This window comes from Scomber japonicus, chromosome 1 (genome assembly GCF_027409825.1).
Source record: "Scomber japonicus isolate fScoJap1 chromosome 1, fScoJap1.pri, whole genome shotgun sequence".
NCBI lineage: Eukaryota > Metazoa > Chordata > Actinopteri > Scombriformes > Scombridae > Scomber > Scomber japonicus.
The window spans coordinates 28016178-28042905 of NC_070578.1; the positions used below are offsets into that span (position 1 = coordinate 28016178).

At 40.0% G+C, this 26728-nt stretch overlaps 2 protein-coding genes across 5 annotated transcripts; both read right to left on the reverse strand.

Moving 5' to 3' along the window:
- Nucleotides 1-2309: 2309 nt before the first annotated feature.
- Nucleotides 2310-17812, reverse strand: rbm26 (RNA binding motif protein 26). Of its 4 annotated transcripts, none has more exons than XM_053341799.1 (22): nt 17481-17812; nt 15404-15522; nt 14665-14777; nt 14489-14580; nt 14101-14378; nt 13291-13566; nt 12891-13133; nt 12185-12325; nt 11929-12054; nt 11472-11580; nt 11150-11309; nt 10347-10544; nt 8712-8813; nt 8537-8605; nt 8311-8409; nt 8053-8127; nt 7250-7417; nt 6917-7021; nt 6510-6713; nt 5551-5637; nt 5215-5328; nt 2310-3374 (listed from the first exon to the last, which is right to left on the reverse strand). In XM_053341799.1, exons 1-22 carry the CDS (start codon nt 17537-17539, stop codon nt 3282-3284), a joined length of 3030 nt encoding a protein of 1009 aa, XP_053197774.1. In that variant the 5' UTR covers nt 17540-17812; the 3' UTR covers nt 2310-3281. The 4 variants fall into 4 exon arrangements, with proteins under 4 accessions (XP_053197774.1, XP_053197713.1, XP_053197645.1 ...); XM_053341738.1 differs by having other exon boundaries at nt 8712-8810; nt 11929-12069; XM_053341670.1 differs by having other exon boundaries at nt 2310-3371; nt 11929-12069.
- Nucleotides 17813-18382: 570 nt separating this feature from the next.
- On the reverse strand, nt 18383-26654 carry LOC128381834 (cytochrome P450 27C1). The gene is made up of 9 exons (XM_053341894.1): nt 26203-26654; nt 25088-25278; nt 24563-24762; nt 24050-24259; nt 22986-23149; nt 20478-20644; nt 20168-20246; nt 19741-19944; nt 18383-19598 (listed from the first exon to the last, which is right to left on the reverse strand). The coding sequence occupies exons 1-9, from the start codon at nt 26491-26493 to the stop codon at nt 19479-19481; spliced, it is 1626 nt and encodes a 541-aa protein (XP_053197869.1). The 5' UTR covers nt 26494-26654; the 3' UTR covers nt 18383-19478.
- Between the last annotated feature and the right edge of the window lie 74 nt (nt 26655-26728).

Genomic DNA, 26728 nt, shown 5'->3' on the forward strand with positions numbered 1-26728 from the left:
CCACAGCAAAGTGACATGTGGACATCATCTTAAATTCTCCGTACCACATTTATTTATGTAACTACTCCACAAAGGGATACCAAACAATTGTCAGGAAATGTGGGTATTTCTGTCAATCAAACCAGTCCCATGATGAATAAAAACTACAGGCTCATCACATCTACACAAGTGTGCAGCTAAAGCTTGTCTGATCACAAATGGTGCTGCTGGTGCTCCCTTTTCCTCTGGTATGTTGAGTCTGGTGACACCACGGTAGGTAAATGAGATGGCAGGAGGGAGCATTTAACACTCCCCTACTGAGAGACGGGGGGATGAGGGGACGTGTGGGTTTTTTTTAGTGGTGGCGCAGGGGGGAAACGGCTTAAATGATAAACAGCAGATATTCGATGAGAGCAAATCTGATTTCTCACAATTATCTCTGCAAGCCTGACAGGCGTCAGGGGTGGCCCAGGAACACTTGAACCGGTGGTCACTGATTGGGTTATTTGTCCTCTCTTATTTGAGGCCGATGGAATTGTGGGGGCTGCACTGTGGAGAGACTCTCTGCAGGTGTGTAGCAAACCCCACACAGAAAGTGAAATCCCATTTACCAGCACCTGCATATTAGGTCAAAGTAAAATTTTAACCCATGTTTGGTCAGTGTGAAGTGAGAACTCAAGACTATTGTTTAATGACATTAATTCAATGTTATTGAATAGAAGAGAGACATCTAGGGCTGCACCCAACTATTACTGTCATTATCGATTAGTTGCTTGGTTCATAGAATATCAGAAAGCAGTGGAAAATAAAGTTAATCTTAATCTTACTATAAGCAGTGGCACCCGAACATTTTCTGCAAGTTCTTTCTTTATTTTACCACAGGGTTATTTTTGTTTTTGTGTGTCCTGCTCTCACTGGTTTGAAGGGAGCGTGACTCAACTGAAAAGAGGTGATGCCACATTTTTTCCTTGAAAACAGTTAAAATTGTAGTCACAGCTGAATCTGAAGACACTTGTGGTTGTTTGACAATATTTACAATATTGACACTAACAACTTCACCCATATAGTCCAAGGTGTTGCTATCTTAGGTGTGGACGTATCTGCTGTAAACCAAGCAATTACCTGTGAAGGATTAATACAGTAGCTATCAATCTATCAACTTAAACTTAGATTACGCTACCATTACCAACAGTGTTTAATGTTAAAGATAAATACTTCAAAGTCTCCCTCAACCCAAAAATATGTTTTCTACCTGCTCCTACAGTTGGATGTTTGAGTTTGACTGTGCAGAATGATGCATGTGCAGAGTTTAACACTGGGAGGTGCTCTGTGCTCACTGAATATCCAGTTTTAAAGGGCAGACCCATGGGCTCAATTTGTTTCATCACTTTTTCACCCAATCCTGATCCATGAATTCACAATTGTGATGTGCAAACCTGAAGCCTGAAACACTGAGAATAGACTTCATAGTGAAGTAGGAGACATCTTTGCTTATTAATATACTTTTTAATGAGAGAGGAGTAGATGTCATTATTTGTCTAAATTCATACGGAGGGGATCTTTAATGTCCGTGTAAAGTAAGAATAAATATGTGTTCTCAGTTTGACATACCACAGAAAAGCGTGTTGTTAACCACCCTGCCAAATTTGAATGACTAATATATGAAATTAGGCTTCAAAGCTGTGTAAAATTCAGCCTCTTTCTCTGCTACCAAACGCTGTGGGAGTGCCCACCGAGTCCGCTGAAACCCCGCCCCCTACCAAGTGTCACCTGTCAATCAAAGTCACCACCTCTACGTTTGAGAGCTTTCTGTTGCTAACTCAGCAGCTAACTCACTAACAGTATATAATAGTAGTAGTGTGCGCTGAATGTATTTATACCTCTACAGCAGCAGGGGCGGGTTTATGCTAATCACTGCCGCATACTCAGACCCGCCCACTAAATCCTGAACACAGAAATCTTGAAACAGTTTGTGAAGCCTAGCTCCACAATTCAAATCTAAATGGTTGAAATGCTTTTTACACCTTTTTTTAGAAATATATTTATGACTTATTTAATGTGTTTAGAAGAAAATGTCTCAATTCACTTTACACTGTCTTTAACTTCAAATCTGGCTAGAAAGACTTTGACTTTGTCTGATGGTACCTAAAATCTTTGATATGTGACAAGTTTTTGTTGAAATCTCAAATACTTTGGTGTAAAAGATGTCTTGAGAACACGTAGCAGGCAATCAGTGATCACACAGTCTATTTAGGATTAAAACAGTGATCTACAATTCATTGAAGAAAAATATGTTTATTTGTCAAACAGCAGCGCATTTTTAAAACAAAAACTATTACAGTTATACAAAATTCAATTTTTAAAATGTTGCATGTCAAGGCCTCTGGGGGAAAGATGATCCTGCCAACAGTCCACTCCTGCAACAAAACAAACAAAAGCATTTTTTAGTTTTTGTGTTATTTTCATTATAGATATTTTAGTCAAGTTGTGCAAATAGGCAACATATAACATTAAAATGTTATCAATATCAAATGATTTCATGTCCTTACCTCGGTATGAAAACTGTATGTATGAATTACCTTACCGATCCAAAACAGTTTAGAATAGGAGGAATTTTGTAGGATATTTGCTCTTTAGGTGAAGATGAAGGTTTTTTTTTGTTTTTTGAAATGGTCTTTTAACAGCTCTTTTCGGAGTGTTGTTTTTTTTTCACTGCCACAAAAGTTGTTTTTTTTTTCTTTTCTTTTCTTTTTTTTTTTTTTGGGCAGGATGTTTTCAGACCATTTCAATTCTTTATTTTTTATACAATTCAAAGTAAAGCCAAGAACTGAGAACCAAAGATTTCATACAAATCATTTAAACCCAGACATAAAATATTTACACAAGCATTTAACCAGTCAACCTAATACTATACTGCAAAAGCTACAGTCTGTCATTCAGCTGAATTACAACACAGGTTTTTGTTTTCTTAAACCAAGAGTTTAACAACAAATGTGTCTTTAAGTGATCAGTCGTCACATGTCCAGACAAAATAGTTGTGTTTTGTGAACCCAAAAAAAACAAAAAACAGAACTATTTCTACATTAAGAGCATTAAAAAAATTCACCATTGCTGCAGCTGGGATACACATTAAAAATGAATCAAACTTGCACATGGTTCTTCTGCCAGTTACATATTTGTGAGGGGGGAAAAAATCTAAGCCAAACAGAAATGTTCCTGGTTGGATTTACAAACAGGCATTGAAATCTTGTAAAACTGCTGGACAGCTGCTCGTCTTCCACGCCAGGGCGTCTGGCTGATCTTCATCTGCGCCAGGGACGAGAATCGTTGTCGTCTTCTTCCTCATCGTCATCCTGCAGCAATGCATCATCACTTAGCGACTCTTCCGGGTACTGTTAGAAAAAGACAGACTATTAGAAAGCGAACAAAAGGCAACTTTAAGTTTAAAAGACATGTTTCTGTCAGTGTCAATAGCAGACTTGCCACATTTATTATATACATAGAAGTTATTACTACACTATAACGACATGTTTAAAAGCAAGAACACATTATTTTTAAGTTATTTCTGTCTATCAACATCATCCCAGATTCCCATTTATGACTCTATTTATCCCATTTCCTTGTCTGAACCTTGAGAAACATTGTCTGGTTTCCAGGAGTATCAAAGCACTGAGACTGTCCTGCTCCAGGTTATCAACAACATTTTAATGGCAGCTGATGACAGCATGTGCTCAGTCCTTGTTCTCTGGGATCTTAAGGCATTTCTGGTACAGTTTAAAATGGTCATCATCATCTTACCTGTGTCTCTGTGAACAACTATGTCTCTTCATTCTCTTCTACTGAGTATGGAGTGTTTCAGGAGTTGGTTTTGGGACCAATTTTTACTCTTGGGCACATTATTCAAAGTATCTTTTCATTGTGATGTTAAATGAGATCAGACTCTGGACCCTGGATTACTGGGTTCACTGACGCCGGACTTTGTTTTGTCAAAATGTTCCTTCAGCTGAACTCAAACAACGCAGAAATCCTTGTTATTGGGTCCCAGCACATGCCAAAGCAAATTGTGCTGGTTCCCTTTTGGATCTTGTCAAGCCTGCTGTTAGGAATCTTGGTGCCTGCTTGGGTAGTAATTGAAGTTTTGAGCAGAAAACACCACAACGCTGACGCAATCATGCTTTTATGATCTATTTTAACTTTTAAAGACACAGGGGTCCATTTTGTATGCCTTTACCTTATCATGCCTGGATATTGCAACATCCTTTTTATTTGCCTGAAACCAAAAATCAACTCCAGATTGTCCAGAACTCAGCTGCCAGGCTTTTAACCAAAACCACCAGATGTGATCACATCAATCCTGTTTTAGCCTCTTTACACTGACTCCAGCTATGTTTTAGAACTGATTTTATGATTTTTCTTATTACTTTTAAGCCACTTCTCCTTGCTATACTTCTGACCTCTTAGTACAGCATACATCAGTCTGTACTTTGAGATCCTTGGGCAGAGGTCTATTATCTGTTCCACAGGCCCAACTTAAAACTGAGAGAGTTTGCAGTCAGGGCCCTGAGACTCTGGAACCATCTGCTCGAGGAAACCAAGTCGACTAAATGTGTGTTCTCTTTTAAGTTTCTTCTTACAACATATACTTTTATCAGAGAGCCTTTCCTGACATTGTTTTAATTTTCTTTGAACGGTCTTAATTTCTTTATTTATGCTTTTTCCTCCACTAAATTGGTTTTTCTCCATGATCATGTTAAAACCTGACGATTTTATGACTTGTCCATTTTATTTTGCTGCCTTTGTGAAGCACTTTATAATTCAGGTTTATAAAGTGCTCAATGAATACATTATTGTTAAATAAATTAATATTATCATTATTATTATTATTTATTGGAGGTGTAAAAAGACTAAAGGTTCAGCTTAAGAGATTATCTGCTTGGAAAGGAAATGTGTGCATGAATTCATTATGTGTGTATGAGACGCTCCATCCCAAGAAAAACAGGGAGACCAATCCTGCCACATCTTTGCTCTCAAGTGTAATAGCTCCCTCTTGTGTTTTGTGAGTGCAACACAACCGGAAATGTAATGATTGTAATGTAACTGATTTGATAGCTGAACAGAGATTTTCTAAATATTCCTATATTCATTTTTTACACTAGGTTGCAGGAGCACTAAGAAGGAATGACTACTGAGATAAGTGCATCAATGAAGAGAAAAAAAATTTGCAATCTGACAAACCTCGTCCTCCTCTGGTTCGGCCTCATCAGCATCTGCAGTGCTGAGAGTGGTAACGGGCTTATGCCAAGCCAGACGTAAACTCTGGTTGTTCAGCTTCAATCCATGTAGAGCCGCCTACAGGTGGACCAAACACCAAGAGCAGAAGAAGAAAACACACAGTTAGAGGGGAGAGAGAGAATGTGTGTCCAGAGTTGTGACTGTGATGGGCTTAACAAAAATGTAAACAGGGTGGTGTGGTTTTTCAGCTGAGACAATGTGTCACACAGCACTGAGTCCAGAAAAATGGAAAACATAAAAGTCAAGGAACATATTTAAGTCAGCTGGAGGGTGACTCACCTGTTCTGCCTCTGCTCTTGACCTGTACGTGATGACTGCAGTCAGGTTGCTTTCATCAATCTGGCAATCTTCAATCTCTCCAAATTGCTTCAAAATCGTGAACACACAACATTTTAGTCACTTCACAAAACAAACTCGCATCAATCCTGTGCAACTGTTTTACAAAAAAAACATCTCTCTTGTCTTCTGTCATTGCAAGTACCTAATGAGCTATTACAACAAATCCTAAGTAACATCTCTCAGTGTTATTTTTAGTTATTTTTAGTAACTTATTCTCACTGTTACATTTACCGTGAGATTACACAAACCATACTTATTCAGGGTACTGGGTGAACTGAGATAGATCAGTGGACTTGATGCACATGATGATAAAGAAAATGTCTGCCAGGACTACTGTGTAAAAGTTATGCAAAACACATTTTCACTGTACTAACTGTCTACTAGTGCTTATACTCAAGTAGTTACCAGATGTGCCACTTCAACACCATATTATTGGTATTTGGTCAAACTAAAGTGTAAATGTCTTTTGTCATGCCATTGTTAGTCAGTTGCACTGTGCAGTTTAACCCAGCAGAGGGCACTGTTGATTATTTCTGCAACACTGAACAACAATAATATTTCAGTGTACTGTGAGATATTCATGTGGATGAAGGTGCAACACATACATACTTATTTTAGAAATAACTGCCTCAATAGGCTTATGTTTTTGTTATTAAATTGTTATTACAATAAATTATTAGTGTTATGAGTTAGCTTTACACAAAATGATAATTCATGTCATTTTAAGCTATTATGTTCTCCTTTTGTTTCTGTAGGGGACCACCACAAATGGTCTCATCCACCCCCTGAACAGTTAAAGAGAGAGAGAGCACTTTAATACATAGTCCTTAGATCTCCCACCTACAGTTCATCAAAAACCCAAACTGGATATCACATTTCTTTTTCCAAAGCTGACTTACAGCAAAGTGTGGCAGCAGGTCAACACGCTCTGCCTCAGTAAAACCAGAAATCTCCAGCGCTCGCGGCCGATGGTCCACGACTGCGTGCACTGGCAGACCTCTTCCCCGCCCTCTAGAGCCCCTTCCCCGGGCCCTAAGAGCGCCACGACCCCGAGGAGGGGCCCCACGGCCTCGTCCTGGTGACAAGAGCCCCCTTTTAGCCGCCTAGGAAAAAGCAAAGATAGGGATGGAAAGAAGTCAAACAGAGCACAGAAATCTGACAACACTCAGCTTTATCCTCTAAAACAGAACTATAGAGATTAAATGCAAAATACCATTCAAAGTTTTAGCAGTTAGAGTAAGTAGCACTTAAGCACTTGATTATAGGCTTTGGGGCCAGTTTTCCTTTCTACAGATTAAATCAATACCTCAATTTGAAGCTGAGTATACTTGATCTTCAACAAAGCAGTGTCCTCTCCGGCCTGTGTCTTCTTATACAGGTCCAGCTCTGCATCTAGCAGTTCCTTCTGTGCCTGAACACATTAATGAAACACATCAGGGTAGATTATAAATCAAGCAAGTACTAAGCAAAGGCTTAGTATTTCTAGATTAAAAGGAAAAACATATTTTAGAGGCCAGCTTTCATCATCTTAAAAAAATAAAAAGGTAGAAATAAAGTTGATTAAACAAAAACATATAGCGATGTACCAAATGCTGGACTCTTCAACAGTGTGACTAAGGTACGTAACTAAAGGTGCTACCTGGGCTTTGCTCTTGGCTGTGCGCAGCAGGCCGGTGGCACTTGAGACACCCTTTATCTCCTCTTGCAGTTTGGTGATGCTCTTGGTTAACATGCCTAAGGTCTCCATGATTTTGGCTTTATCCTCTGCTTTCATCGTTTTGTTCTTCTCAAGTTTGGAGATCAGGAGCTGCGGAGTAACAGGGACAGAAGTATAGAAAATCACAAATTCAACTCTATCCACGGTTTTCAACAGAGCACTAAAAGCACAGAGCCGCAGGTCACATGGGACAGGACTGAAGAAAAGTTTCATTCATAATTAATCAAACAAAGCATTGCTTAATTAAATACAATCAGTGGTTTTGCTGCTTCAGCCTTTCTTGGTCTGGTATGAACAGAAGCTTATAGTGGCTAACGTTAGCTTTAAATAGGTGTAGTCAGTTTGTTGACTTTCTGATTCTCCCTATGCTCAGTTTCAGTATTCACCAATATCCAATGAATGACATTTGTGGCCTAAGTGGCTGCTATTCAGCAAAGGTTGCAGTTTCCCTTTAAAAAGCAAACAAAATATAGCGTGCTTATACATGATCATCCACCCATTTGACTAAGATCACAGTAAATGAGTCACAGATCCCACACACGGCTTTCAAGCACTGCTGGAGAATCCACACAAACAAGCAGCAGAGGCCACTTGCAGTCTGGCTCGGGAGTCTGTTATTTAAGTGGTGAGTCAGACCTCTTTTACAGCTCACACATTTCACTTTTGTACAAAGTAGACAAGATGCAGACGAGTGATAAGCACATCTTCATCACAGTATATCTTACCTTCTGCGTTTCGATGTGTTTCTCCAGTATTTCCTGCTTCTTCTTTCTAACATCCTGCTGTAGTCTCAGGGCTTCCTGTGAAACGAATAATGGGGAAATCAGATACTGCCAGCTGTTCTTGGTAGGAGAAGGCTAAATGACTTGCTTGCAACCTATTTCATCAACTCCCCTTTCACACATTTTCAATAGACCAGGTGTGGCAAACTTGTCTGAATGCTTCCACACTTTTCCCACCATTCCCTGCATTCCTCCTCTCACCTGCTTCTTCCTCATGGCTTCTTCTGTGGTTTTCTGTGCAGCCTTCAAGGCAGCAGGGTTGAAAACGGTCTTTGTCAGGCCCATGGAGGTTGAATACACCTGAAAGGGGGAATATTTCTTTAACACAGTGTGGAAGAGAGAGAAGGAAAAAGAGAGAGAAATACTACAAGAAGCCTCAATTTTAATGATAAAAATGAGTAACCCTGCCCGGTGAGGGGACTCTTACCTTTTCAACAGGAGCTGCTGGTTTGGCAGAGAAACCCAAACGTTCCTTCACTGACACTTTAGAGGGATTCTGCACCAACGGGGGAAGAAAGATTATGTTTATACACACACACACACACACACCATACAGATTTTGGCAAGCACATGAGAAAAGGCACACCCGCGTCCACACACACCTGAGAGGCTACGGAGGAATCTTGGGAGGGCTCAGAGTTCGAAGGGATCATGGGTCCGAGGCGATCTTTGACAGACTGCTTCAGAGACGTGGCCGAGGGCTGCTGGATGTCAGAGGAGATTTTAAATCACATTACGACTCATTGTTAGAGTGAATGTTAACAAAGTCACTGTCAGACAAAAATTCTGATGTATTAAGACCTCTAGCTTTCTTGTGACATCCTGAACTTTAAAGTGCATTTGTGTCATGTAGTTTAAGCAACTGACTTCCTACATCTCCTACAATTACTCATTGCCCGGTTAAAGGCCTCCCTTTACTGTAAATGTTGGTGGAGACGCCACTGGCATTTATGTCAGAAGTTTTTCCAATTGAGGAAATGTAAGAGTCGAGGGTGAATAATGCTGTGGTGTGCTGTGCCAAATTTCTGAAATAATCAAAGACACCCTTGAAGAGTTTGTTACATCACACACACAGACAGACACACACACACACACACACACACAGACAGACAGACACACTGCAAGCTGTGACTGCACTGAATTATGCTCTGTGTGAGCTGACGCTAAAAACGCTAAACGCTAAAAAAAAAATGTCTGCCTATTCCAGGAGGATCTACTTAAGGCTGCCAAAGAAACCTCTTGATTCTTTGGGACTTATTCAATCATCTATTAATCTTTACTGGTGCTCAACCCTAACCCTAACCCTAACCCTAACCGTAACCCTATAAATACAAAAGATGATATGAAGCCATGAGCCTGAGCTCTGTAATAAACAAAGTGTAATTATCACCTTTCTGACAATGTCTATACAAACTGAAAATGTACAAGCTTTGTGGAAGTACAATTGATGGCAGAGGTATTACATTTGACTGCATTAAATTGCACAGGTGTGCCCTGATTAAGTGCTTAGAGAGTGTAACTTTCCAAGGGGAAAAAAATGCTCATTTACAGCTGCAAATAACACTTTTAAAAATATGTTTCAAGAGTAAATTTGAACCAATATCTTAATTTGCATGTGTACCTCTATTTAGCATTTCTGGGGACTTTTAGAAACACTGACAGTGTTAAACCTACAGCGTGGACCTTAAATAAACATCCGTTACATTCAAGCTTTTGCTAGATGAGTTCACACAATGCTGATTAAGCCTATCAGCACCAGACAAATCTCTCTGTATTTCACAGTCCAGAGCTTTTAATCTGGTGTCGGGTTTGACGTCCTCACGCTTGCCAGATGAATGCATAGTGTGCATGCTCTATGGGCAGAGGCACAAGAGACTTCCGCTGGCTAAGCAGCTAACTTCCGGTTAGCTCACTGCTAACTTAAACTGGGATAAAATAATTGAACTCAAACGGCTCTTGTAGACTCTAAATGTTATCACACCAAATGGATCAAATTCTAATAGTGAAAGTCATTTTGCCGAGGCTTTAAGATGCTCAAAATAATTTATCCACCGTTTTACAGCCACAACAGTAGCGACTAAGTAGGCGCAGCCTATTGCATAAGCAACAGTGTTTTTGTGATTACTCTCATTGCCAGAAGGGGAGGTAACAATCCTGCATTCTACCTTCAAAAACTAAATCATTTTACAACCAAAATATGATAAAAGTAAAATTTTTTGTAAAAAAAAAAGTCTTACCGTGGCTGGCTGTGATTGCAACTGCGGCTGTAAGTGCAACTGGCCCTGATTCTGGCCGTCACTTCCATTCTCACGAAACCAGTGCACCCTGATAAAGCGGTTGTTGAGAACAGCCTCAGTGCTTTGCATAGCCCGCTTTGCCTCGTCTGGGGAGGCAAACTGGATCAGTGCCCCCTCCGGGTCGTTCTGGTAAGCCACCTGTTCAAAACAAATGCTGGTGTTAAACATTGCACAGTTCATCTGAGCTTTGTAAGCTTGTTATCAAGAGGATACAAGAACAACTTAAAGTAATGTTCACCTCACCCTTTGACTTCACACATTCATCATTTATACTTGCAGGCAAACAATTAAGTCCAATTTTATGATACACAGACAAACTCTTATTGTAGTTCCTTTCAAAACCATCTCTGAGGATCATTCTGGTGTGTGACATCCTAGAAATCACAAATATTTGGTGATTTCTATTTGTCCTAAAGTTTCTCCTGAACAGTTATCTGTGTTCACACTAATTACACAATAATCTTAAACAGACTATTTTATCACTGCAGTATACCCAATTTATTAGTAATACTAATAAATCTAACTGCATACAAACACAAATAATATTCATTACTATTCTGTGACAAACATCAACATTGACTCTTTTTTTTTTTTAACCCTAAAATTTCAATACAGACACCAGATTCACACACATTGTCCACATATAAACCTTCTACTGTTCAGCATTGTTTGCCTTTTAGTTATTCAAGCATAATTATACTACAATTAACCATATAAAAACTCTGAGTTTCATATCTACTGACCTGCAGGTTGACGATGGTGCCAAACTTGCTGAAATGTTCATTGAGTTTGCTGATGTTGTTGAGCTCAGAGGGAATTTGTCGAACCAGCAGCTTTGTGTTGGGAGAGTTGAATGGGGCTCTCTTGTGGTAGCCCTGGTGGTTGGGTTTGTTAAAGTTGGGTCTGAGCAGAAGAGAGAAATCAAACTATTAAATGAAGCCGGTCAGAAATATAAATCTGTAGTGTTTGTTTAAAGCTGCTGTTCTTTCCTTCCTTATGTAAAGATGCTTAAAAGGGCAGCATTTTATTTTTATATTACAGCAAAAAAAAAAAAAGGTGCCTTACTTGTCAAACCAGGGTTTCTTGATGGGGATACCTCCATCATGGGTAACGGATGATCTCTTCCTTGAATCGGACTCCATCACAATCCTCATACTGTTATTTGGAATCTTGTCTGGAAAGGGACAAACAGCCACAGGTCAGCTGTGAGACTACACGGCACACAGCTAGAAATGAGATCACAACTCAGGTAACATCGGTATTACAACGACAGGACACACAATTACGGTGGCATGTAATGAATACCGGCATTGTTCTTGTTTGTGAAGCAGCAACAGGCCATCGCACTGACAAAGTACCAAGCGTGATAATGATAGGAGAGGAACCCAATGCACCACAATGTATTCAAACTTAACATTATATTTCTCTTCCGTCCTGCTATTAACGTCCTTTGTAAATCATTATCACAAGAGAGATGTGACCCAACAGTGCTGAGATGGTTTTCAGATTTAAACAAAAATACCTCTTTGTGGCTGGTCAACATCCCCCATTGTGAGGCCGATCAGGTTGGGTCTCTGGGCATTAACTCGGTGGCGGTACATGGGCCTGGAGGTATTGGTGATGCTCGGAGCTTCCGGATTGTACACATCTGAATCATAGGTGTCTGGTTAGCAGAGAGAAAGGACATCTTCAACGTATTAAACAGCCAAGCAAGGCGTCGCATTAAAACAGTTTTATAATTACAATGTTAAATTTGTAACTTGACACTCAGCCCTTACCGGAGGTGAAGAGTGGTGCCGAGGCCTGGGGGAGTGAGGAGCGCATCCCAGAGGTGACGATGGTGGGAACAGAGCTGGTGATGGAATTGGGAGGAGCATCCATGCCTGACGGTTGTAAGGGAGGAAGGGGAGGAAGGGGACCTAAAAAGACAGAGAAAAGCAAAATGTTATAAAATGAGTACAAGCAAAACACTCTAACTGGTCAAAGGATTTCTATAAATCTGTACTTTAACTGGTTATTGTTGTAACTGTAAACCAAGTCAGTAGCTCTTCTTCTTGCACACTTACGTTGTTTAAAATGTTTGAAGTTAACCTTTCAGACAGTCTTCAGTTGTAAAAACAAATGTTTTCTCTCTTTCTCTTTTTTCTTTAGATGTAAAACTAATTTTAATCATAAACATCAGCATTGTTGATGTATCTCCTGTGAACCCATGGCAACAGCTGACAGGACAAGTTGTTGCCTAGCGATGCAGTTCCAGTCAGGTGCTCAATACATGTAACTGAATCATTCACACACTCTGCAGGGTACTGTTATTTTAATATAGGATTAAAAACAAGCAATCATAGAATATTTGATGGTTTATTATTACAAACAACAAAATGTAACATGAAATTAAATTAGACCAAGTTTTCTTGAAAGTTTTGTCAGTGCTAAACTCGTGTTCTATGAAAAATAACCATTTTAGAGAAATGTCTGAATTCCTACCTGCAACAGGTGGAAGGCTAGGTGGGAGACTGCCTGGTGGGGGTACAGGGGGCCGCAGGTTCACAGGTGGGGGGTTCATGAGTGGTGGAGGGGGTGGAAGACCTGGGGGCGGCGGGGCATCCACGCCTGGGATCGGTGGAGGTTGAAAGGGCAGCATACTGGGCAAATTGACATCCTCCACTACAACTGGGTCACTTCCATGGTCAAAGGGACACATGTCTCCTCGCATGCAGAAGCCTTTCTCTGGAAAAGACACACACATGCCACATGTCATGCCTGTTCAGAGTGTTTTCTATTCTGGGAGTATATTTATAAAAGTATTATTATACGAGTTACTCTGACTGCCAAACAGATTTAAGTACACTTTTATTTGAAAGCAAGTTCAACCCGCTTTCCTTACCATCATAATCACGGCATCGCTTCCTTGGTTGAAGAGGTGGTGGCCTAAAAGGGCCGCGATCAACAGGGTGCTCAGGGCGGAAGTCCGACCAGCTCTCTGTGGTGTTGTTGCTATGATGATGTGTGGGAGCGATGACTGTAATGGTGCTGCTCAGGGTTGGCACAGGGAAGTGTGAAGTGGTTGCAGTGGAGACCAGAGCAGCTGGGGCGTAGCCATCAGCACCCTCTGACCGGTCCACTCGATCATGATCGTACTTTAACTTTCCAGAATCGCGTTCTGCAAACAGACAAGAATGACAATGTTAAACAGTAAACTAACAATCATTATTTCACGTTTCCTGTGAAAAGCTAGACTTGTTTCCACAGTTGTTTTAAATGGCTTTATTCTTAGTTGATCCATTTCTCAATATCCAGTCATCATTTGTCTTTTGTTGTCTACTCTACTCATGATGTGCCAGTTCCAAACAGTGACAAAACGATACATTTGTATTTGACTCATAAATAAGCAAAGTAACATTCATGAAGAAGCAAACCAATTACACACTTGTGTTAAATTTGACAAAGAGATTTCTGTAAACTATGAGATAATCTTTGTTTAAGAATCTTCATGCTCAACTGAAATGTAACTGGACACACTTGAAAAGTCAACAACTAACAGGGTCAAAGTTCAAAAAAGGTGAACTTTAACACATTGCAGAACACCTGAGAGGATTTGAGGACCAGGTTTTGGGGTCATTGTATAACTAGCACAAAAAGGTGATCACGTGTAGACAATGTTAGATCATTTCAGATCCATCAGTCAAGCTCTTACCTCTACTTCTGCTTCTAGACCGAGTTCTGCTGTGTGACCGGCTCCTGCTTCGATCGCGATCTCTGTCCCTATCCCTGTCTCTGTCCCTTTCCCTGTCCCTCTCTCTGTCACGATCTCGAATGCGATCCTTGCTCCAACTCCGGCTGCGGCTCCGACTGTAGCTGCGACTGCGGCCCCTCCTGCGATTGTAACGATCGCGATACGAGTCCCTCCTTGGCAGGTTGCGGTCATAATCCCTCTTCCTGGAGCGGTCGTCTCTCTTACGGTCATCCCCTCTCCTAAGAAATTCGGATAAGAAAGGACGTGACAGTAAGTGAGATGAAAGCAACGTTGAATTTGAGATGCACCACAAAGTGATGAATGAGTGGGAACATGCGGGTGTACACACCTGCCATCTCTGCTATAGCGAGAGCTTGATTGTGAAGGGCTGTGATTCACTCGGCGAGAAAACTTCTTCTCTCGATCCTCTTCCCGGTTAGGCTGAAAAAAGAAATAAGTAAATTCAAATACATAATATAAGTAAACTATTAATCTGTCTAACTGCTGACATTATTGGCAAGTTACCTCATCTTTTTTTGGCTCATCTTTCTCGACTTTGACCAGAGAGAGCTCTGGCTGAGGGAGGTAGCATTTATTGTTGATCGCTTCAAACAGTTTATCCACGAATTGCTGCGTCTCTGAAAGCAGGTGAGACAGCAAATTAAAGAAAATGGACATGACCAATACCAATTGAGAAATTAAACCACAATTGCAAAATCAAGCACACTAAAACTTCTGTTTTTCATGGCTGTCTTGAAACAACAGTCAAATACTCTGATGAATATTGAAACAGGTTTTCCTTGCTGTAATCATTCATCCTGCTCATACTGACCATAAGAAGGACCCTTTATGATGGACAGTATAAATAATGGGGTGGCAAATTCCACAGTCGTCCTCCTCCCATTTGAAACTTAAGCCATTAAAATGAGTCACACCAAGTCTCCACCACACCAAAGTCTGTCTTTCTGTTATTATAGGTCCACAGCAGCTCAACAAGAAAACACTGTCCGGGCAATTTGATGCTAAAAATACTGTAAATGTGGCAGATATCTACCTGATATGACTAGCTCAGACTGCTGAACCCTCATACATGAAAAACCTTTAAATGCATTTCTGCATAAAATGAGCACAAGTAAAGGGGGTCTTTTAATGGTCAGTATGAACAGAAGAAAGGATTAAAGCACACCTGACAGTTCTTTTAAAAACAGTCTTGAAAATATTGTGAACTTTATTACTTATCTTTATGAACTTATCTTTTAATTACCTTTCTGAAGAAATACATCCAACTGGTCTATACAGAGGGCTTTAAGTTCCTTTTCAGTTTTGTCCTTCTTCACCAAAGCAACAACATACTTGGCAAGCGCAGAAGGGTCTGCATCACAGCTGGGATTTTAAAGAAGACGACACAAGTTAAGTGAGACAAAAGAATGCAGCAGCAAACTGCTGGGAAATGTGGTCTGTGAACAAATACAGTGCATTTTTAAAGAAAATAATTACTGACTTTGAGCATGTCTACCACAAAGGACACTTAACTGGAACAGCATTAACACAGATGAGAAATGACTACCTTAAATATATTTACAATAATAACTTAGTGGGAGCAGTCTTACTAGATTTTTGTTCAGCTTTTGTACTAGACCATAAATTACTGTTAGACAAAGTTAAATGTCACACTATATGCTGGTTTAACAGTTTTTTGTCTAATAGAAAACAATAAGTATTTTATTATAGTAGTTTTTCAAATATGAAAAAAGTACAATGTGGTGTACCACAAGGAAGCTGTTTGGGGCCTTTACTATTATCCATTTTCCTCTCGTTCTAAATCAAGTTAAGAGCAGTTATGCATGCAGATAATACAACACTATGTTTTCCAGCAGTAATAATTGTCTTAAAATCAGTTGTAACGTGAGTATGGAGTAACAAGACAGTTCTTAATCTACTAAAAACAAATAAGATTGTATTTGGGTCGAATTTTAGACTAAAATATAAGCCACATATCTGTAAAGGGATCTGGCAGTTATTACGAGATGTGCCAATTTTTTTACCACAACAATAAATTTCTCGTTTGGATTACTGTCCAACAGCATTGTCAAGTTTGTCAAATTCAGACTTAGAAACTGCAGTAAGTCCAAAATAAAGCTGCAGGGCTCGCTCTGAACTGTACTTGAAGAGCTATCAGAATGCACATAACCTTGTTGGTCACTGATGAGAAAAAAAAGAATTTCCCTCTTTGGGATAATAAAGTTGACGTTGACTTTGAGGACAGTTATTTCTCTTCTCTGTTTTATAAGAAATATTTCATTGCCTAGAATCTGAATATCTCCTACCATCAAATTTCCATATTGTAGTAATGGCCAATTTAACTTTAATACTAGGAATATATCAAGAGGTTGTTTTTAACTTTCTGTCTCAAAACTGAATGCAAGGATGAAAATATGGAATAGTTTTGCATAAGACATTTAACAAGTCAAGCCTACCTAATGGCACAGAATGGCAGCCCCTCTCAAAATAGGACGTTTGCCTACATAACAATTAATTAGATGAGCATTAATGAGGAACTTTCTCTGTCATTTAACATTTTATCCTATTTTCCAGTCATTGTATATGCAGTTTTTAGTTGTAGCAATATCATTTTGGCGCTGCATCAAATGTTTTACTGACTATTTAGATACAGTGTTGTTATTTTCAATGTTAGTAGTTTTACTGTCGTTGATTCATTGTGTGTTTTTTTAGTTTAGGTGCACCTGTGCAATCTAATTCAATCCAATGTTTTGAAGCTTATACATTTCCAGATTTTGTTAACATTGTCAAAAAGATGATAGCTATGTTTATTACTGAGGTGTTGATGGTGTACTGGGGTGCATTATATTGGGTTAGGGTTAGTTAGACAAAGTATTATGAACACAACTCAATTTCATGCACCCTAATACACCATCAACACCACCATGCCCTCAATATTCAACATAATGCAAAATGATCACCTTCCTGAAAATGTCAACATATACTGAAAATGTATACACTTCATGAATGTAGAATTTAAAGCAGAGCTGTTGTATTGGATTGAATTAGATTGCACAGGTGTACCTGCTCCCTTTGCCTAACATTTTAGCTCCATTATTGTTATATTATGGTATACTGTTTAGTTGAGTGGACCCCTGGAAGAGTAACTTAGTTGCTGATGGGGATCCAAATAAATTAAAATAATACATGAATTAATAAAGAGAAACATGCATTAAGTGATTTATTTTTAGGTTTGTTGCAGGCTCATCAAAGCGTGCATAACTTGACTAAAGAATATAAAGTCAACTCTGCACTGTGTGTCTGATAGTTTTAATACTTACATGGGCTCGAGGGTTTCGGACAGCCACGTTTTCAAGGCATCGAGGTTTTCAATGATCATTTTAGATCCAGCTGGTCAAACTATCCACCTCACGTTGGCTGAACGCGACGTTAGCTAAGTTCAGCTAAGTTAGCATCCGTCTCTCCAGGCCCCAAACGTGCTCTACCACTCTCGTGGTGGATCAATTACTGATTACGGAACCGCAGAGGGGAGTGCGCCTATTTGATCAGCATTTACTGTAATTGTACTGTAGATTGCTAATGCTTTTTATCAGTCAAATGTTAAGCGCGACCACGACTTTGTGACTGAACACCTTACTAGCTAACATGCCATGGCGACTATTTACTTCCGCTCGTGTTCTCGTTAGCAAAATATCGCGAGACTGAGAAGTACACGACCAAATCACATTTACTCGACTCATACACTGGGGTTTTTTACAGTAGGCTATGTACTTTTACTTGAGTAGATTTTTTCATGCAGGGCTTCTACTTGTAATAATGTTTTTACATTGTTGTATTGGTACTTTTACTTAAAGGATCTGGATACTTCTTCCACCACTGAGCATACGTTTATGTATACGCTATAAGTATATGACAATGGTGCACATAAAGGCTGAAATGTACATCAAATGAAAAACCAGATATGTCCTAAATTTCAAATATTTTAAGAGCATGAGGAATAAAATAAGAGGTTAAAAATGATCAAAGTTAACCATGCAATTATACTCGAGTCCAGACTATCAGTCATTCAGACATGATTCAAAGTAAAATCTAATTGTAGGCTATAGTTTTGTCACAGTCTCCCTTTGACACACCTACTATACTGAAAATGTATTGTCAGTAGATCGTCATGTATGTATTGTTGAATTGTAGCCCCAGACAAAGAACACCACACAATTTGTAAAATAATAATCACTTTTATTGTTTCCCAGTTTTACTGGAACTACAGTATACATGGTATAGAAAGACTAAAGAGCAGATAAATACAAAGAATTCTAAAAAGGTTTCCATTTTCCTCCACGCAAACCAGTGTGACCCTTCTAAATGGCTCAGTTCAACAACTTGTCATATCTCCCCCTTGCAAAAAACTGTTTTGTAACATACATTATCTCTCAAATATTCATAGTCTATCATACATTCTGGTAAAATACCTGTATTCGCACAATCATAGAAATAAAATACTGACAGTTTTCAATCCAAATATGTTGTCATTATTTGATCAAATAGATAAATTATAGATTTATTATTCTCATTAATTTAGTTCATAATTTTTCCATTTATTAGTTTGGGTGTAAAATAAAACCCATTAATAATTTCCTTTGTGATTCTTATACAAATACAGTTTTTATACTTCATCTATTCATTATAGATTAAAATAATGAATGTCACTTCCTTGATTAACTGTCTGAATGAAAAATGGTGATCAGTAAAAGAACAAAATTTGGCTTTCAACGTGGCTAAAACAGTCATCAAATAAATCTCATTATTTACATACATACATACCTCTACAACAGCTCATTTTGAATACATTCATGGTTGCCCTTCAACATTCCCAGTGAAACGCTTTTTAAAAAACTCAGTTTAAATGATCATGTGTGCACACAGCACTATTTAGTACATGTATGCACACTGATATGAAAGGAAATAGTATAATTATATAGATATAGTTCACTTTTCTATTTCTCTATTTCGAAAAGGACAAATGGAAGGACTAACAGTCCACAGAAAACTGCAGTGGTTCTCACTAAGTACAAATAATATACACACACGAGAACAACTTCAAACTTTACATTATTGGTCCAGTATTATTTCTGTGTCCTCCTCGCTACCAAACGTGAGAAGGTGATACACATTTCTTGCCTGAGTAAAACCTCAGTCGCAGCTCCATATCTTTAACAGTGGACAGTGTACTAAAAGTGGTGTATGTAAAAAAAACCTAATCATGAATCAATGCGATTAAAAGATACAGTACAGTAGACTCTACGGAGAGGAGTTTGCATCTAGTTTTCTCTGTCGGTGAACTGCAGGTCGATGGGGGCAGCAGGGCAGAGCAAGCCGTGGGTTTTGGCCTTTACATCATCAGTGTTAGGCATGATGCCAATGTGGAACCTTTGAATGAGCTGCACAGGAACCAAAACACAGGTATCATTTTAATAGGAACACATCACACATTGTCTATGCATGCATTGATAGGTGGATATGTGTATGTTTGAAGACAAATTGTGAATACATGTGTGTAGCTAAGAGTGGATTAATCCCTACCCTTGCAAGAGCCAGATGCATTTCTAACTCTGCTATTCTCCTGCCAATGCAGCTCCTGATGCCATAGCCAAAAGGAATTGAGCCAAAGTTGTCAACACGATCTGTGTTATCTTTCCGCACCCAGCGATCCGGACGGAAGTCTGAGGCATCGACAAAGTTCTCCCCATCCATGGAAGTTGAGTAGTGACACAAGGCTAACTGTGTCTAATAAAGTGAAAAGACAAAAAAACAAAACAACTGTCAGTTGTGTAATGAAAACAGCTGGGCTATTGTACATGCATCTGTATGCAAAAGAGGAAGAGAGAGATGCATGAGTAATGCATGATCACATTACATCTGGTTTCACTGTAACCTTTTTTTGGCTCACTCTTACGGTCTCGGTTTTTCTTCAGCACATGCACATTCTACAAGTCCCTATCAGTCTTACCCCCTTGGGGATGAAGTATCCGCCCACCACCAAGTCATCCTGGGTAACCCGTCCGTTGCCTGGGAGAACTGGAAAAAGCCTGCTCCCAGGGAGGGAGAAAACAAAGACGGTTATTCAGCAGTACCATACATTGATCTTTTCACTAGTCTAATGCTACGATAATAGGCCACATAGTGAGAAAGCTAATGAACAAATTAAATATAATGATGTGAAGTTACTGAGTAAAGGCGAGCATTCATTCTTTTACACCTAGTAATCTTTAAGTCTATTAAAAAATAAAAATAAAAAAAAAGATCCATGCAGTCTATACCTGAGTGTCTCTTTGACCAGGCCTCTAATAAGAGGCAGTTGAGGTACATCATCGGCTGTGGCGATTCTTCTGGGTCCCAAAGTCTGCATCACCTCTGTAAAGATTTGCTGCTGTATATGAGGGTGCCGTGCTAGTAGGTAAGTGGCCCACGACAGTGTGAAGGAGGTCTAGGAGAATGCATAAGGATTGTTGATTGAAAATTATTTTCATGTACATTAATCTTTTAATGTATAACATCTTAGAAAGGGATCATTAAGTCTCTTTGGCGATGTTGCTATTTTTGTTGGTTTTGCAACACGTTTGCAATGCAAGCTGATATAAGAGTTTCTATGTTGCGTAAGTCTTGGGAAACAGTGAGGGGCTTTTGAGAGAGAGGGGGCTAATTCCACGTGCTGAGTAGACACTCGTGTACACTCCTGCAGCTGCATTCTCAGGCCTTTATCCGTTGTCTTACATCACCCACTCTTCTCATCCAATTGTACCTTGATTAAATGTACTCAGTTGTATCACCCTTAACAGCAACAACACTACTGCTCATGTTAAGAAAATAATATTGATCCTAAATAATCAGATAACAAATCTTTCATGGAATCTTAAATCTGCCTTAATTTGACTTCACTCAACTTACAATGGGCTCCCCCTTGTTACCACTTCCCACACATCTCATGCATTCCCTTTCCCATCCGACACACCCTGATCATTTTCATTTCCTCTTTCCTTTATTGTAACCACCCCACCTACTCGTACTCAATTGTCTCCACTTTTTCCTGACTCACTGAGCAAAAGAGATGTACTGTCTCATTGACATTTAATGCAAATGTGCAAATCATATGAAAATGCTTGTCATATTTCCCATGTTCAGATCTTATCTATTCTGGCTGTACCAGTCGGCTTGTTAAATCAGCCCACAGCTTACTTCTTGCACATCTTTCTTCCTGGCATCCTGGCATATCTTTCCATCCACCCATGCATTTCATGACGTACAGTTATCGGAAGGGCAGGATGTTATTGCCAACATCACACTGAATACATCCCACAGGTCAGTCTGAGGCCAGTGTCTCCTGGTGGACTGACAAATGATCAAAAAAGGCCTTTGCCCTTGTATATATACTGCTATCCTTTTCAGTATCTTCACAGATTTACCCCCCCCACCCCACCACCCTGTCAAACCCCTTTCCTCATCTAACCAACATTCTTCTAATGAAGTCCAGCTGGCACAGACGCTGGCAACACCTCAGACAAAGCCAGAGAGGAATCATATGACAAAAGCTGATCCAACCACAGCTCTAAAAAGGCTTAAGTCCCCCACCCTCCATCCCCCACATCTTCTCTTCATTTTCTAACATCCATCGTTAGCTCCCTCTTCATTGCTGTTTCATGTCAGCGTCCCTCTTCCGAAAGCCCACCCCCAGTTCTCCCCCTCATCTCACCTCTGCCCAGCATATGCTATAACTCTGACTGTGGCTAACGCGTCCTGACAGCTCTTGTGTGTGCTGAGTAAAGGCAAACGCACCACAGGGTCAGGTAATGGCTCAGCTAAGTCCACCCCCTACCAGGATGTGGCCGTTGCAACAAGTTCAACAAAAACACACACATACACACACACCCTTTTATCCCATGGCCCCCCCAGCTCAGCACAAAACACTCTACACCCATAATTCTGATTAATCTGACAGTACCCCAAACAAATTAGGCGGCAATTGTGCACATGTGCACATAGCGCTCACACAGATGGAAATTCACACACACACCAAACAGAGATGTGTGAAACAGTTTGAGTTCAATTTCAAACAATTTCTTCTAAATATGTTTAATTTCCTGTTTGTTGAATTATGCTGTGTGGGTTTTGTCTAATGATTCAGTGGGACCATGTTCTAATCTGACAAAGAATATTATATATATCATATATATCATGCTGCTGCTCCTCTCCAGTGTTTCCCTTTCTCCATTCTTTGATCTGTCAACTAAACAGGTAAACAAATGCCACAAACATGCTTCTGGGGAGTAAGAATTTGGGACTCCAATAAGATAAAACCAGCAGTCTCCATTATTTACAAGTGCCATCCAATTAAGGTCTAATGGAAACACATTAACACACAACACAGATGTCTGGAGGAGGAAAAACACAAAAGCCCCCCTGTGTAGATCTAACAGACATAGACAAATCACAAGAAACTAAATCTGAGTGTGAGCAAGTTTGTCAGTGGGATACTGTGTAACCCCCGATTCACTGCTCTGACCTGACGCTGGCACAGGTTCACAGGCATGAATGTGGCGCCAGAAACTGAACCCTTGAAACTCAACACTGACACACACACACACACACACACACATACAGTCACACACGTGTGACTCCCAACCCTTCCACCTCCTGCTAAACCAACACTCACTGCACCTCTACACAAGCCCCTCTTTGCACATATCCTTTAACACTTCTTCAATTAAACACACCACACGTGTACACACACACACACACACACACACACACACACACACACACACACACACCGTGTCAACTCCAGCCAGTAGCATCTCGGTTGCATTTGCGTAGATTTCCTCCATGTTCATCTCCCTGGTAACGAGCAAGTGTGTGAGCAGTCCCCCCTTCACCTTCTCTCCCCGCTCCAACTGGGCCTTGATCTCTGCAAATCTCTTATCAATGTGAACAACGCCTGAGATCAGACAGAGACAGAGAAGGTGGGATGAATGGTGAAGGGAGAGTGGAGAGCAGAGAAGGGAAGGGGAGTCGAGTGAGGGTGGTGAAGGAAAGGAAAGAAAGAAGAGAAGAGGTTATGTAACAGAGGGACCCCATACTCCCACAATCCCATGGTACAGAAGAGATTTATATGCAAATCAACATTCCTTTCCATTGATGCCAGGCTATTTATCTACCGAAATTTTGCAAATACTTAACTAAGCCTAAGCCTCACTGTTTGGGATATAAAAAAATTCCACAACGAAAACCATTATCTTACTTGTTTAAACGTCTAAATCAATGTATATGTGTCTTTTCAGAAGATTTGGCATCCACTAACTGAGGGTGGAGAAAGCCATTCTGGAAACAAGCGATCTGTTGTTTATCATCAATCTCTCTGTCCAATTTGATTTTTGATAATGCAAAAATATAGGTTTTCAAAATGGGCCTTCATTAAAACCCACTCAGAAAAACTAATCTTAATCTTAAATCTTAAGGAGCATTTCACCAATTTTACATATGAAAGTCAGTTTGCTCGTACTAGCCTGTGATAACAGTAATATAATATCCTCTGTGGCTGTGGAGGAGCTTTCTCAAGTTTAAAAAAATAACTGTTGATAATATCATTACGGTTATCTCAGCTTGGAGCTCAAAATGTATAACAAAGCCGCGGGAGCCTCTGCTGATTCAAGTGTGACCATTCTTAGTTATCAGTCTCTTGTGAGTGCCCAAATGTTTGAAAAATGTGAGCACAAAAACACTTCAGTGTCACTTTAATATGAGAGTAACCTCATTATTTAGGCAAAAACCAAAACACCACTATAAAAAGTATTTATGTGCATGTGTGGTTGAACATAACCAGCTGCAGACCACTTACTAAATTTGAAGAGGCCATCCCAGGAGAAACAGAACTCCTCCCACGGTTTGGGGATGATGGGCCGGAGCCACTTTGGGATCGCCCCAGCATACATGGTTGTCTTGAAGGAACTGAACATGAGGTGCAGGGCATTGATGTAGTTTTGAGTGTCCTCGGGAACTTCGTTTTCCAAACAGCCTAAACGACACTCATACAAAATGGCTGCCACACCTGTAAAGTAAAAGGAAAATTGGGGGGGGGGGGGGGGGGGGGGGGAGTGTTTCAACAATGTTATCTAATGAGTCCTTATCAGTCAATTCTTTCTTGACTAAAATGAAAAACCTTAGTTTGAGAGTATGTTCCTCTTTCTTGTCTATTTTCCTTCTGTCATTGCCACTTCCTGCATCTGACATCCTCAACAATCTCCCGTGCCCCTCATCTACACTACAACTGCATGATCCTTTTCCACATCTCCCTAAGCTTCAAGTGGATCCTCCCTGACCATGTTCACCTCCTCGTAGGCTTTGTACTAACCTTCCATGGCATATTTGAAGAAAAGGTCATTCACATTGTGGACAGTTGCTCCGTCCGCCTCCTGGCTGCGTAGAATACAAACTCTCTTGACCAGGTCATCTACAACTTCGTTAACATCATTGGAGAACACCGCCACATCACGTGGACGCATGATGAGCTGTCTGAGGACACTCCGCATCTGGAGCCAATCTTCTCCCTCCCTAGAAAAATCAGATACAGAGGATAAGGTGAAATATTGGTGCAGGTTTCGTACAGATAATCACAGACACATAGACGAAATGACCTGGTTATTTAAGAAGCTATTGAAAAAGTGTGAGTATGGGTGCCAAATGGGGCAGGTGTGGTATTTCAGAAACAGTAATACAAAGCTGACTTCTGAGAAGTAAACAACCAGTTCTGTAGAAATGATCTGATCCTGGAACGGTTCATTCAATAAACTTTGTGCTGTGCCCAACTAAACTACAGTGATTATTCTTTCTGGCCGATAGTAATTTACACAAAGATTAAAGGTTGAAAGGGACTCACGCTGAGATCAGGCCTGTGGAACGGCCTCTCATGTCTCTGTACTCCTTCCAGGACTCCATGTTAGCTCTCTGAGGAGCTGCACCCTCGGCCCTCAGTACCTCAGCCACTAGATCACGGTCAGCGATTGAGACCACCAGCTGGGGCCCAAAACGGGATTTGAAAATTTTCCCATACTTCTTCCTGTGGTCCAGCTGTGAAACAGTGACAGCAATTAACTTGCAGTTACATTTGGTCTCACTCAATAAGATGGACATTTAACCCTTCATACACACACACACACACACACACACACACACACACACAAACAACAAAGGGTCCTACCTGAATAATATTTAGGAGTAGCCTAATAGAACAGTATCAGTAATGGTGAATACCTACAACAAATAAAATATTGTTGAGGATGATTAGACATGTGTCATGATCTATTTTTGTTCTATGTTCTATCTTGTCCTGAATTATTATCTTTCCATGTATTAATATCCCCATATGTGTCATATTTCCACATCAAATGAAGAAACCCTTGCTCATGAGACTGTCTGGCTGTGTTAAAATGAGAAACCAAAGAGAGAAAAATTCATCTGGATTTCCATTGTGCACTCTTATGAAACGTGTCATGTGTCAAAATGTTTAATTATCAGTTTGTGTTACTTTTCAACACAAGAGACTCAGTGAGTAGTGATTTCTTCCTTTGATATAGAGCTCATTATATGACAAAGGAAGACTTTATCACCAGAGACCACGATTACAAAAGGAGCAATCAATGGACACATCAATTTGGTTCATTTCCACATTTACCACTTTTGTAGGTTTAAATGTTGTTGTTTTTTATGCACACTGAGATTAAAGTGCCATATGATAATTTGTAAATACTTGATAAAGTAAAAAACGTCGCCCTTTTGCCTCACTTGTACACGGTTACACAGCTCATACCTTGAAGTGGATATCCGACCAGCGTTCAAACTCCTGGTGCGCTTTTACGCAACTGCCTGTGCCATTTTACGCGTAAGTGGCAAATTTGACTGATGCAGAGAATATACAGACTCTTGCCAAGCATATATACATATTTTAATCCGTGATTCAAATTTGGGACAAAGCACCAACACAGACATCATTACCTGAATTTCATGAATTCTGCCAAAACCGTCTTTCCAGAAGAACTCGATCAAGTTGGATAAGGTGCTGGGTCCGGGCATCTCCTGCAGGGTCTTGATTCTGGTTTTCTCGCCGACATCAGCCGGTGTGATTAATCTTTCAGGTATGGCCTCTTCTCCAGCGGCAGAGATCCCAAAAGCCTTGCTGGCTGCTGATTTGTGTAAGGCGCGTACAATGAAAAACAGCTGGTTATTCAACCGGTCGCCTTTTAGATTCTTCCAGCATGTTGGTATAAAATGTCTCGGGAAAGCCATTATTTGCTTTTTGGATACTTTTCGGTGTTCACGTGTGCAAAAGAAATAAATAAATAAAAAAGAAAAATCGAGTCTTTTGCAAAGTTTAAAAAACACGCAGAATTCACATCTGCATATACATGGTGTAGAACAACACGTGTGCACGTGTAGAACAAGTCCAGCCTGTATGGTACTGTAATGTTAGATGGGTCTATTGTGGAAGGCCTTTATATAGCTTCTTGCTTGTACAACCTCA